This window comes from Rhinopithecus roxellana, chromosome 21, assembly GCF_007565055.1.
Source record: "Rhinopithecus roxellana isolate Shanxi Qingling chromosome 21, ASM756505v1, whole genome shotgun sequence".
Lineage (NCBI taxonomy): Eukaryota > Metazoa > Chordata > Mammalia > Primates > Cercopithecidae > Rhinopithecus > Rhinopithecus roxellana.
Genome location: NC_044569.1, coordinates 61,784,862 through 61,799,025, shown reverse-complemented (window position 1 = coordinate 61,799,025; position 14,164 = coordinate 61,784,862). Strand labels below are relative to the sequence as shown.

The window sequence follows — 14,164 nt, the reverse complement described above, 5'->3', positions numbered from 1 at the left end:
CATTGGCATGGAATATCTTCTTCCATCCCTTCATTTTCAGTCTAGGTGGAGTATCTGTTGTAGGCAACAGATAATTGGGTCTTTTTTTAAAAAAAAAAAATTCTATTCAGCCACTCTATGTCTTTTGATTGAGAGTTTAGTCCATCTACATTCAATGTTATATTGATAAGTAAGGACTTACCCTTGCCATTTTGTTATGTTTTCTGGTGGCTTTGTGGTCTTCTCTTCCTTCTTTCCTCCCTTCCTTTCTGCCTTTTAGTGAAGGTGGTTTTCTCTTGTGGTATGCTTTAATTTCCTGCTTTTTATTTTGTATGTATCCATTGTATGTTTTTTGATTTAAGGTTACCATGAGGTTTGTAAGAACTGTCTAATAACTCATTATTTTAAGCTAAAAGAAAACTAATAAAAACTCTACACTTTAACTTCCTCCTTCTGCTTTTTAACTTTTTATTATTTCTATTTATATCTTACTGTGCTATGTCTTGAAAAGTTGTTCTAGTTACTATTTTTTATCAGCTCGTCTTTTAGTCTTTCTACTGAAGAGTATTTTACATGTCACAGTCACAGTGTTATACTATTCTGGGTTTTTCTGTATACTTAACTGTTACCAGTGAGTTTTGTGCCTTCAGGTGATTTCTTATTGCTCACTAACATCCTTTTTCTTTCTGATTAATGTACTCTCTTTAGCATTTCTTGTAGGACAGATCTAGTGTTGATGAAATCCCTCAGCTTTTGTTTATCTGGAAAGGTCTTCGTTTCTCCTTTATGCTTGAAATATATTTTCTAGGGTAAGAGTTTTTTCCTTCAGCACTTTAAATATGTCATGCCACTGTCTCCTGGCCTATAAGGTTTCCACTGAAAAGTCTGCTGCCAGACGTATTGGAGAGCCAGTGTATTTTATTTGTTTCTTTTCTTTTGCTGCTTTTAGGATCCTTCCTTTTATCCTTGACTTTTAGGAATTTGATTACTAAATGCCTGAGGTAGTCTTCTTTGGGTTAATCTGCTTGGTGTTCTACAACCTTCTTGTTCTTGGATATTGATATCTTCCTCTAGGTTTGGGAAGTTTGCTGTTATTACCCCCTTGAATAAACTTTCTATCCCTTTCTCTTTCTCTACCTCCACTTTAAGGCCAATTACTCTTAGATTTGCTTTTTTAAATCTATTTTCTAGATCTTGTAGGTGTACTTCATTCTTTTTTCTTTTGTCTCCTCTGACCGTATTTTCCAATAACTTGTCTTCCAGCTCACTAACTCTTTGTTCCACTTAATCAATCCTGCTATTAAAAGACTCTGATGCATTCTTCAGTATGTCAGTTGCATTTTTCAACTCCAGAATTTCAGCTTGACCCTTTTTAATGATTTCAATCTCTGTTACATTTATCTGATAGAATTCTAAATTTTTTGGTGTTGTCTTGAATGTCTTTGAGTTTCCTCTTTGTTGAGTTTATCTGATAGAATTCTGAATGTCTTCTCTGTGCTACGTTGAATTGCTTCGAGTTTCCTCAAAATGGCAATTCTGAATTTTCTGTCTGAAAGGTCATGAAGTTTTGTTTCTGCAAGCTTGACCCCTAGTGCCTTATTTAGTTTGTTTGGTGAAGTCATGTTTTCGATGCTTGTGGATGTTCATCAGTCTGGGCATTGAAGAGTTAGATATTTACTGTAGCCTTCACAGTCTGGGCTTGTTTATACACATCCTTCTTGGGAAAGATTTCCAGGTATTCAAAAGAACTTGGATATTATAATCAAACCCATATCTGCCTTAGGGGGCATCTCAAGCTCAGTAACTCTGCATTTCTTGCAGACTGTCTGGAAGAATTATCTTGATTATGAAGCCCAGACTCTTGTTCTTATTGCTTACTTTCTCCCAAACAGAATCAATCTCAATCTCTCTCTTTTTCACTATCTGTCTCTCCCTCTTCCCCCTTTCTCCCCTCTCCCCTCTCCCCCTCTCCCTCTCTCTGTTCCTCTGTGCTGGGCCACCCAGAGCCAGGGGTGTGGTGATACAAGCACCACTGTGGCCATCACCACTGAAAATGTACTGGGTCAGACCTCAAGCCGGCACCACATTGGGTCTCGCCATGGCCCACTGTAACCATGATCTGGCTACTGCCTATGTTCACTCAATGCCCTGGGGCTCTGCAATAAGCAGGTCTTGAAACCAGTCAGGCTAGCTTCAAGCCAGTGAATTCCCCCAGGCTGCAGCCAGATCCAGAGATGCCATCTGGGAGCCATGGACTGGAGTCCAAAATCTTAGAAATCTACCTGGTGTCCTATCTATTCTACTGTGGCTGAGCTGGCCTCAAACCATTAGCCAGTCCTTCCCACTCTTCCCTCCCCTTTCCATATGCTCAGGGGCCTCTCCCCATGTTCACCATCAACACAGGCCCATGAGGAGGGCTGCCAGGTTACTGCTGATGTTCAGTAAAGGCCTACGGCCTCTTCAGTCAGCTTGTGGTAAATGCTTTCAGTCACCCTTCAGGGCAGTGAGCTCCCTTCTGGCAAAAAGCAAGTCCAGAGATGTCATCCAAGAACCTAAGGCCTAGACTCAGGGACTCCAAGAGCCTGTTTGTTGCTTTACCTCACTGTGGCCAAGGTGGTACCTAAAGTGCAGCACAGGCTGGGCACAGTGGCTCATGCCTGTAATCCCAGCATTTGGGGAGGCCAAGGCGGGCAGACCACTTGAGGCCAGGAGCTCAAGACCAGCCTGGCCAATATGGTGAAACCCTATCTGTACTAAAAATAAAAAAATTAAAAAAAAAAAAATAGGCTGGGTGTGGTGGCTCACACCTGTAATCCCAACACTTTGGGAGGCCAAGGTGGGTGGATCACGAGGTCAGGAGTTTGAGACCAGCCTGATCAACATGGTGAAACCCCATCTCTACCAAAAATACAAAAACTAGCCAGACACAGCTGGGCACGGTGGCACATGTAATCCCGGGACTTTGGGAGGCCAAGGTGGGTGGATCACTTGAGGTCAGGAGTTCGAGACTGGCCTAACCAACATGGTGAAACCCTGTCTCTACTAAAAATACAAAATTAGCCAAGCATGGTAGCGCATGCCTGTAATCCCAGCTACTCAGGAGGCTGAGGCAGGAGAATCACTTGAACCCGGGAAGCAGAGGTTGCAGTAAGCCAAGATTGCACCACTGCACTCCAGCCTAGGCAACAAGAGTGCAACTCCGTCTCAAAAAAAAAAAAAAAAAAAAAAAAAAATTAGCCAGGGATGGTGGCATGCACCTGTAATCCCAGCTACTCAGGAGGCTGAGGCAGGAGAATTGCTTGAACCTGGGAGGCAGAGGTTGCAGTGAGCTGAGATTGCACCACTGCACTCCAGCCTGGGTAACAGAGCAAGATTCTGTCTCAAAAATTAAATTAAATTAAATTAAATTAAATTAAATTTTTAAAAAATTAGCTGGGCATGGTGGTGCACACCTGTAATCCCAGCTACTCAGGAGGCTGAGGCATGAGAATTGTTTGAGCCCAGGAGGTAGAGGTTGCAGTGAGCTGAGATCACACTATTGCACTCCAGCCTGGGCAACATAGCAGGACTCCATCTCTGAAAATAAATAAATAAATAAATAAAGTAAGTCCAAGACAAAGTACCCTTCACTTTTCCCTCTGCTTTTCTCAAGCAGAAGGAATTTCTCACCATGGCCACCACAACTGGGAATGTACTGGGTTACACCGAAAGCCAGGACATCTCAGCCTCAATTGAGGCCCGCAGCCTTGGATATTAACTGGGTATTGCTACTGATTATTCAGGGCTGAAGGGCTCTTTCATCAGCAGGTGATGGACTGCTAGAGCCAGGTCCTTGCCCTGCAAGGCAGCAGACTCCCTTCTGATCCAGGATGTATCTAGAAATGTTGTCTGGGAGCTAGGGCCTGAAATAGCCTCAGGACTCTGCCTGGTGCTCTATCCTACTGTGACTGAGCTGGTATCCAAGATGTAAGACAAGGTTATCTTTACTCTTTCCTCTCATCCACTCAAGCAGAAGGAAGAGGTCTTTTTTGGAGCAGTGAGATTGGCAGGGAGCGGCTGCATAAGCGTTCCACTGGCTGCTCTGGCTGGTGTCTCAGTAGTAGGTCATGTGCCTGCTAAGTCAACTGCTCCAAGTCCAGCTCAGCACTAGGACTTGCCTAAGAGTTGTAGTTCATGTTGGCCTACACTGCCTTTCAAGTTTATTTAGAGCCCCAGAGAACTTTGGCCCTCGGTGACGAGGCTTGCGAGAATTCAAGTTCTGACCAAGGTACAGGAGATTCCCCTCTGGCTAGGGCTGGTCTAAATGCTCCCTCTATGGTCTGGCACCAGCTGAGTTCAGCCTGTTTTTGCTTTCTACTGTCTGTAATAGTGCAGCACAGAGTTCAGTGCAAAGCCTGGTGCTGGGGTTGGGGGAGGGGTGGCATTGGCAATTCAAGACTATCTTTCCTACCCTCTTCAGTCCTTTTTCAACAATATAAAGTTAAAACCAGGTGCTGTGAGTGCCTGATGTTTTGGTTCTTTTAAAGGTGCTTTTTTATTTGTAGAAAGTTGTTACATTGGATGTTTCTATGGGAGTTACAATTAGTGCAAGCTTGTATTTGGCCATCTTGCTCCTCTCCATGTTCGCTATATATATAAGCCAATAGAGGGAAGGAGTGGAATCACAAACATTGCTTTAAAACAGTAATACATGTAAATGAATCCAATGAGAAAAGGGTCCAGAATGAAAATGAAGTTTTCCTTCCTGCCTCTTCTGCCCCTCAGTCATGCAGTTTCCTTTCCAAAAAAATACTGCTGGACTGGGCACGGTGGCTCACACCTGTAATCCCAGCACTCTGGGAGGACAAGGCAGGAGGATAGCTTGAGGGCAGCAGTTCAAGTTCAGCCTGGTCTGCAAAGCAAGACCTCATATTTACAAAAAGTTTTAAAAATTCGGTACAGTGGCATGCACTTTTGTCTCAGCTACTCCAGAAGTTGAGGTGGGAGGATCGCTTGAGTCCAGGAGTTCAGAGGCTGCAGTGAGCTGTGAGCATGCCACTTGCCACTGCACTCCAGCCCAGGTGCCACAATGAGACTTTGTCTTCTAAAAAAATAACAAAAAGAAACTACGGTTACCAGTTTCTCAAAATATATCCTTCCAGAGAGATACACATGCTTGTATGCACAAAGAATGCTTACAAACTTGTTTCCTTATATGCCCATACACATATGCAGAAACATAGATGTGCGTATGTGTGTACACATATGCATTCATATCGTGTATGAATTCTGTGCATAACATAGCTGAAAGCACAAGATGGTAGATACCCTTATGCTTTTGCCTCTTAACAGTGTAATTTGGAGGTCATTCCTATCATATTTATGGGGTCACCTCATCCTTTTTTTGAGGACTGCATAGGCTTTTATTGTAATCGTGTTTAACTGGCTACTCCCAGTAGGCATTTGTGTTGTTTCTAGTCTTTCTGATAAATAGGGCTGCATTGAAAAGCCCTGCAGTAGGTATGTGGGGGATATTTCCTAGAAGTGCGATTGTTCGCTCAGTGCATATGTGTGTGTTAAATTTTGAGATCTGGCCAAATTGCTCTCCATAAAGATTACCTCGGAGCATCTGTTTCTCTGCTCTCTTTTCAACCTAGAATGTCATCCCAATCATTACCATGTGCCAATATTTTGCTATTATAGGATAAAAACTACTATCTCCGTGAAGAGTTGCATTTCTCTTTTAGGAACCCGAGTATCTTCTTACAGGTTTAAGAGCCATTTGAGGCCAGGTGCGGTGGCTCATGTCCTTTATCCCAGCACTTTGGGAGGCTGAGGTGGGCAGATCACCTGAGGTTAGGAGTTCAAGAGCAGTCTGGCCAACATGATGAAACCAGGTCTCTACTAAAAATGCAGAAATTAGCCAGGCGTGATGGCAGGCACCTGTAATCCCAGCTACTCGAGAGACTGAGGCAGGAGAATCTCTTGAACCCGGGAGTCAGAGGTTGCAGTGAGCTGAGGTTGCATCATTGCACTCCAGCCTCGGCGAAAGCAGCATTTGAATTTCCCTTTGTATGAACTGTCTTTTCATGTCCTTTACCCATTCTCTCTTCATTTATTTCTATTGTTTTTTTTTTCTTCTTTTGATGTTAGACTTTTTATCTTCTTGTTTTCCTTGTTTGCTGCAGTGTGTACCAACCAGTGCAGCTGCTTGGTTGTTGGTAGGTCTGTAAGCAAGCATTTGGTGCCAGCACAGAGAAGACAAGGGGAGGGCTGCACTCATCTGCTCTTCCAGATGGAAGTGATCAAAGGACGTGGTGATCATGGGAACACTCTGGAGAGCACGTAGCCACATTTATATATATTGACAACACAACCATTTAGTAGACTCGGGATGGGGATGACTTTGAGCCACATGTCACGTGGCAGCTGTTAAAATCATCTCTGTACATGTACATGGATGGTTTTGATGACACACCCTTGTTAGCTTTGTAGCTTTTAGCTAAAGGGCCATATGGTGAAGGTGCATTTTTTGCTGGTACATTTCTTATTTCTTCTCTTTTCTTTGTCAATATATCCATTCTAGAAAATGAGATGAGCCAGGCACAGTATGGTGCATGCCTGTAATCCCAGCTGCTCTGAAGGCTGAGGCAGGAGGATCACTTGAGCCCAGGAATTTGAGGCCAGCATAGGCACTGGGCAACATAGTGAGACTCCATCTCTTAAAAAAAAAAAAAAGGAGAAGAAAAGAACAGAAAAAGAAAAAGTGGCCAGGCATGGTGGCTCAAGCCTGTAATCCCAGCACTTTGGAAGGCCGAGGCAGGTGGACCACCTGAGGTCAGGAGTGTGAGACCAGCCTGATCAATATGGTGAAACCCCATCTCTACTAAAAATACAAAAATTAGCCAGTCATGGTGGTGTGCGCCTACAGTCCCAGCTACTGGGAAGGCTGAGATAGGAGAATTGCTTGAACCTGGGAGACAGAGGCTGCGGTGAGCTGAGATCACGCCACTGCACTCCACCCTGGACAACAGAGCAAGACTCCGTCTCAAAAAAGAAAAGAAAAGAACAAAGAAAAAGAAAGAAGGACAAAAAAGAAAATGGGGCAAGATGCCTATTTTTTCTGTAAATTATTTTTGTAGTCCAAGTGTCCAGTAAAGTTCTCTGTTCCAAGCAGACACTTAAAATAAATGTTTGCTCAAAAAGGTCAATTCCTCTGCGTGCTGTTTTGTTGCCCTTCCAAAAGGCATGTGCGTCAGTGCAACGCTTCTTGACTCATGTTAACAAGTGATCTGTGATTTTTTTAAAAGTGCCTGTGATTATATTAATTTTGGAAAAGCTATTTTACATATTAAAGCATCTTGAAACATTTAACTTATAAAATACAATCAGTTTATTTGCTACAGGACTTCTCACAGCCTTTAATGTACCAGCAAATCCATTGAACTTCCAAGAGAGGGTTGCAAGGTGCTGTCTTCTGCAAGTGTGTTTGTCCACAGAACTCTGTTTTCATACTTTCATGGTATCTCATTGAAATACAGCTCAAGCAATTAGTCTAAACTCATAGATGAATCAGGAGTAGACATCAATTTTTTTGTCCCCTGATTTGTCTGAATTAGGCCAAACAAAGATCTTTAACTGGAAATAGGGTTATTGATTACTTGACTGCAGTCAGATTTCTAAAATTGAGTAAAAACATGTTTGTGGTTCAATTGCAGACAAAGACATACTGGTTACTTTCTCCAGGCTCCCCACAGTATTGGCAGAAGTGTAAAATTAAGAGATCAAGGTCATTTCTGGTAACCCCTCACTGCTCCTACTCGAGGTCAGATGCCACCCTCTCTGTCTGAATCATCCAAATCAAAATTGGCCAGGGATGAGGGTATAGTGCTGGGACCAATCAGAGCCACCACCAGCTTGATGGCTTAATTATGAAGCAAATTTACAGAGCCACAAGGGGGATGGACCAGAGGCGGGGTGGGAAAGCTCTTTATGTCCAGCTCCGTAACAGGGCAGTTTCTTCTTTCTGGTTGAGTATTTCTAAAATTGACTTTTTAAAAATCCCTTATTGGCCTTTTCTGTCTTCTTGAAGAATCTTGTCTATTGTTCTTCTCAGCCTTCCTGAATTTGGAACAGTGGTTCTGAACAGTGTTCTAGAACACTGGTGGCTGGGATGTGTCACAAGTCATCTGTGAGCTAAAGTAAACCATGAAAAGTGCATGCATCTGCAAATTGCCACCAAATAGAATGGATTCAAGAGTACCTTATATAAGATCTTATCTACCTACTTTGAGATCTCCTTTTTGAGTGGAATGCACTGCTCTGATTGCATACATGATTACAGTGCTTATGAGTGGCTTTATATTTCCATTTTTATTTTCCCTTTTGATAAGATTGCACTTGAGCTACAAAGATACCAGGAACATTTTCATTTGTAATAACACAACTGTTATGATTACCCGATGAAAGGCAGCCAAAATGATGCGAGAAAAATGTTCAATAGTGATATTGTGGCTTTAAAAAAGCAATCAGGTTAATTATTTGCATTCCTCAATAGTCTACACTTGTTACTTTCTTTTCTTTTTTTTTTTTTTTTTTGAGACAAAGTCTCCCTCTGTCACCCAGGCTGGAGTGCAGCGGCACTATCTCGGCTCACTGCAACCTCTGCCTCCCAGGTTCAAGAGATTCTCCTGCCTCAGCCTCCCAAGTAGCTGGGATTACAGGCATGCACCACCACGCCCCACTAATTTTTTGTGTTTTTAGTAGAGATGGGTTTCACTGTGTTGGCCAGGCTGGTTTTGAATGCCTGACCTCAAGTGATCCACCCTCCTCGGCCTCCCAAAGTGCTAGGATTACAGGTGTGAGCCACCGTGCTTGGCCTACACTTGTTACTCTTGCCATATTGTCTATATTTCCTTTGGAGTAGGAGTCTAGAAAATACATCATTTTGCTGGGCACAGTGGCTCACACCTGTAATCCCTGGCTCATGCCTGTAATCCCAGCACTTTGGGAGGCCAAGGCGGGCGGATCACCAGGTTAGAAGTTCGAGACCAGACTGGCCAATATGGTGAAACCCCGTCTCCACTAAAAATACAAAAATTAGCCAGGTGTGGTGGCAGGCGCCTGTAATCCCAGCTACTCAGGAGGCTGAGGCAGAAGAATCACTTGAACCCAGGAGGCAGAGGTTGTGGTGAGCTGAGATCACACACTGCACTCCAGTCTGGGTGACAGAGTGAGACTGTCTCAAAGGAAAAAAAAAAAGGATAATACATTATTTTAAAAGTGAAATATACTATTTTCAGAAGTATATATTTTTATTATTATAGTTGTTAAGACTGATATTTTTGTAATTTTTTACTTTCAAGTGTCTTTGAATATATTCCTATCTCCACAAATAGTTGTGTCACACCCATCGTTCATTTCTCCTCTCTGCCGATTTGGTGGGTATTCGTCAAAACCTAGTTCACTCCATTATGTGCGTCACTCAAGGGAGCTTCATCCAGCATGCATGTTCATGGAGAACTTGATGCCAAAGAGGTGCTTCCTCGTTTTCTTTCTTTTCTTTTCTTTTCTTTTTTTTTGAAACGGAGTCTTGCTCTGTTGCCCAGGCTAGAGTGCAGTGGTGCAATCTGAGTTCACTGCAACCTCCACCTCTCAGGTTCAAACAATTCTCCTGTCTCAGCCTCCTGAAGAGCTGGGATTACAGGTGCCCACCACTGCACCCGGCTAATTTTTGTATTTTTCGTAGAGACAGTGTTTCATCATCTTGGCCAGGCTGGTCCTGAACTCCTGACCTCGTGATCCACCCGCCTTGGCCTCCCAAAGTGCTGGGATTACAGGCGTGAGCCACTGTTCCCCACCTGCTTCCTCATTTTCTTCCTGGTTTATAGTATGCTTGCCTCAGCTTTCATAGCAGCGGCATCCTTATTCCTTCCTCTAGGCATCAAGATATCAGCAGGATTGATTTCTTCTGAGAGCTACAAGGGAGAGGTCTGTTCTAGCCCTCTCTCCTTGGCTTGCAGATGGCCATTTTCTCCCTGTGACTTCACATTGTCTTCTGTCTATCTCTGTGTCCAAATTTCCCTTTTTGTAAAGGTATCAGTCATGTTGAATTAGGGTCCTCTCTAATGACTTCACTTTCATTTGATTACATCTGCAGTGAGCAGTTTCCTCAAATAAGGTCACATTCTGAGGGATGGAGGTTTAGGACTTCAACATTTGAATCTGGGGAAGACACAATTCAACTCATAACAACATGTTAATTTGCTACTTACGAACTTCTCTCCCTTTTTTTTAAAGAATGTACATGGCAAGTCAAAGCAAATGATCGCAAGTACCACGAACAACCTCACTTTATGAACACAAAGTTCTTTTGTATTAAGGAGAGTAAATATGCGGTGAGTTGTTAACTTTCTGAATTGTTTTTATTAAAATGCAGTTTTTTCCAGTAGCTAGCATGCTTACTACCTTCTTGCTACACCTGCCTTCTATGTAACCACCTGCCTGGGGCTATTGATAATCGTTATTATTTCTATAGAATGTCATTTTTATTAATGTTTATCTTTGGGGTGCGTAGAGGGTGACTTGAAACAAAACAGAATTATGTAGATTGAAATTTTCTCTCTCTTTTTTAAATTTTAAGCTCTCTAAAAATGTTTTATGGAAGAATATACAATGACGGCACAGAAGCCTCCTGCTTGAAAGTAATGGGTTTGAAAGGAATCTCTAAAGAGCTTGTCTTCCCCTTCTCTGCCTGGAATGGATTTAGAGATTTTAAACATATTTTCAACTCAGAAATACTTATTACCTTTGGAATGTGATAAAGAATGCTTAAAGATTAAACGTGAATTACAAAAATTAGCCTGACGCGGTGGCATGTGCCCATGGTCTCAGCTACTCGGGAGGCTGAGGCAGGAGAATCGCTTGAGCCCAGAAGGCAGAGATTTCAGTGAGCTGAGATTGTGCCATTGCACTCCTGCCTAGGTGACAGGAGTGAGACCCTGTCTCAATAATAATAATAATAAATATTAAGTGTGGGCTTAAATGTTGTAAGATGTGTGTTTTAGTTCCGAGGGCTTCCATAACAGAGTACCACAACTGGATGGCTTAAAACAACAGAAGTTCACTCTCTCCCGATGCAGGGATCAGAAGTCTGAAATCTCGGTGTTGGTAGGGTTGGCTCCTTCTGGAGCCTCTGCAGGAGACTCCCCTGCCTCTCCCCTGGCTTCTGGTGGCCACTGGCAATCCTTGGAGTTCCTTGCCTTACAGATGAAGTCACCCCAATCTCTGCTTCCATCTTCAAGGGGCACTCTTCCTGTGTGTGTCTATGTGCAGCTTTCCTCTTATGGGGACCCCAGTCCGAACAAGCACCTCATTAAATTAGAGCCTGTCCTAATCACATGTGACTTCATCTTGATTATCTCTGCGAAGATCCTATTTCCAAATAAGATCCCATTCATAGGTATTAGCACTAAGACCTGAACATATCTTTTGCAGGACACAATGCAACCCACTACAGTACCTTTTGCTCTTTCTTACATAGTAGGTCTTCTGTCTCCTCACCTAAATAAAAGCGTCACTTTTCCTGGCTTTTGCCATGTTGTTGTCTACCTTTACCCTGTTTTCTAACAGTCTCTAATGGGTCAAGGAATCTGACAGCAGGATTTATTTGGTCACAGTCTGATGTATATTTCTTGTTACTGCCTCTGTCATAAGACTCCAAGTAGTCATTTTGAGGCTTGGCTGCTTGGCTAGAATTAAAAGCTTAAAAGAAATCTCAGTATCTTTTTTCTTTTCTTTTCTTTTCTTTTTTAAGGCAGAGTCTCACTCTGTCACACAGGCTGGAGTGCAGGGGGATGATCTGCAACTTCTGCCCCTCGGGTTCAAGTGATTCTCCTGCCTCAGCCTCCCAAGTATCTGGGACTACAGGTGTGCACCACCACACCTGACTAATTTTTGTATTTTTAGTAGAGATGGGGTTTCACCATATTGGCCAGGCTGGTCTCAAACTCCTAGGCTCAAGTGATCCACCCACCTCGGTCTCCCAAAGTGCTGGGATTACAGGCATGAGCCACCGCACCCAGCCAAAATCCTCAATATCTTTCTGATAGATTATGTTCCTTTGTCACTGTAAGCTGTGGGACTTAGTGATTTTTGCAGATGTGTATACATTGTGATAAATACAGCATCATTTAGAATGACTCTTATTTTTTCCAACAGAATAATGCAATTAAAACATACAAGTACAACGCATTTACCTTTATACCAATGAATCTGTTTGAGCAATTTAAGAGAGCAGCCAATTTATATTTCCTGATTCTTCTTATCTTACAGGTAATGCCTTTTGCTATCTTAAATCTGTTTGAATTATAGTGACTCAATAACATTTAAGCTGTAGATACATATAATGTGAATAATCTTGAAAGTGTTTTATATTAGCATCAGGGATCTGTACATAAAGGAACAGTGCCTCATACACAGAACCAGCTCAATCAGTGCTATATGAACAGGGAAAGGGAGCAAATGGAAATATTATTCTAATTCTGTATTTTTAAAAATTTCATGTTATACTGATATTGGTGTTAAAACTGGTATTCCTGAAGTGAATAAAACTAAAATCCAGCCAGGCACAGTGGCCTACGCCTGTAATCCCCGCACTTTGGGAGGCTGAGGCGAGCAGATCACCTCAGGTGAGGAGTTTGAGGCCAGCCTGGCCAACATGGTGAAACCCCATGTCTACAAAAATACAAAAATTAGCAGGGCATGATGGCGGGTGCCTGTAATCCTAGCTACTTGGAAGGCTGAGGTGGGAGAATCACTTGAAGCTGGGAGGCGGTGGTTGCAGTGAGCCGAGATCATGCCATTGCATTCCAGCCTGGGCCACAGAGCGAGACTCCATCTCAAAAAAAAAGAAAAAAAAGAAAAAAAAAAAGCTGGACGTGGTGGCTCACACCTGCAATCTCAACACTTTGGGAGGCCGAAGAGGGTGGATCACCTGAAGTCAGTAGCTCGAGACCAGCCTGGCTAACATGGTGAAACCCGTTTCTACTAAAAATACGAAAAATTAGCCAGGCATGATGGTGCGCGCCTGTAATCCCAGCTACTCAGGAGGCTGAGGCAAGAGAATCGCTTGAACCCAGGAGGCGGAGATTGCAGTGAGCTGAGATCCCACCATTGTACTCCAGCTTGGACAGCAAGAGCTAAACTCCATCTCAAAAAAATGAAATCAAATCCTTACTTTGTAAAATTATTTGCACCTTAACGTTAAACCTATTTTTGTGCTTGTCTTTTATTATTGTATTTACATGCTGAATTTCCCCCCAAAAAGATCGTTAATTTTTTATTAAAATTTTGGTCATAAATTTCAGTAAGTTATTTTTGTGAACTGTTTTTACTTTTTTTTTTTTTTTTTTTTTTTTGAGGCATGTCGCCCAGACTGGAGTGCAGTGGCGCAATCTCGGCTCACTGCAAGCTCCGCCTCCCGGGTTCACGCCATTCTCCTGCCTCAGCCTCCCGAGTAGCTGGGACTACAGGCGCCGCCACCTCGCCCGGCTAGTTTTTTTTTTTGTATTTTTAGTAGAGACGGGGTTTCACCACGTTAGCCAGGATGGTCTCGATCTCCTGACCTCGTGATCCGCCCGTCTCGGCCTCCCAAAGTGCTGGGATTACAGGCTTGAACCACTGCGCCCGGCCTGTTTTTACATTTTAAAAGGGCTACTTAAAAATTTTTTTTTCCTAATTGTGGCAAAGGATCCAGTTATCCAGAGAGCATGAGTTTAACTGTGCAAGAACTGTTGCTGTAATCAAGGGAACTCCACACACACTAGTTAGCGCCAGAATCAACCTTTAGTGTCTGCCGTGCAGATTACAAAGCTCAAGCTCAGAATATACGCCTGGTTTCACCAGACTTTTTTTTTTTTTTCGTTCTTGTTGCCCAGGCTGGAGTGCGGTGGCACCATCTTGGCTCACTGCAACCTCCTCCTCCTTCTCTTGGGTTCAAGTGATTCTCCTGCCTCAGTCCCCCGAGTAGCTGGGATCACAGTTGCCTGCCACCACGTCCAGCTAATTTTTGTATTTTTAGTAGAGATAGGGTTTCACTATGTTGACCAGGCTGGTCTCAGACTCCTGACTTCAGTTAATCCACCCGCCTCAGCCTCCCCAAGTGCTGGAATTACAGGCATGAGCCACTGCGGCCAGCACTTTATCA

At 43.1% G+C, this 14,164-nt stretch overlaps 1 protein-coding gene across 3 annotated transcripts in view; it reads left to right on the top strand.

Moving 5' to 3' along the window:
• ATP8B1 (ATPase phospholipid transporting 8B1) overlaps window positions 1-14,164 on the top strand; it is a 151,687-nt gene that overhangs the window by 81,082 nt on the left and 56,441 nt on the right. For all 3 annotated transcript variants that reach the window (XM_030926161.1, XM_010374682.2, XM_030926160.1), the window contains exons 3-4: window positions 10,258-10,355; window positions 12,178-12,291. In XM_030926161.1, the coding sequence (XP_030782021.1) occupies window positions 10,258-10,355; window positions 12,178-12,291 (212 nt within the window). The remainder of the gene's footprint in view (window positions 1-10,257; window positions 10,356-12,177; window positions 12,292-14,164) is intronic.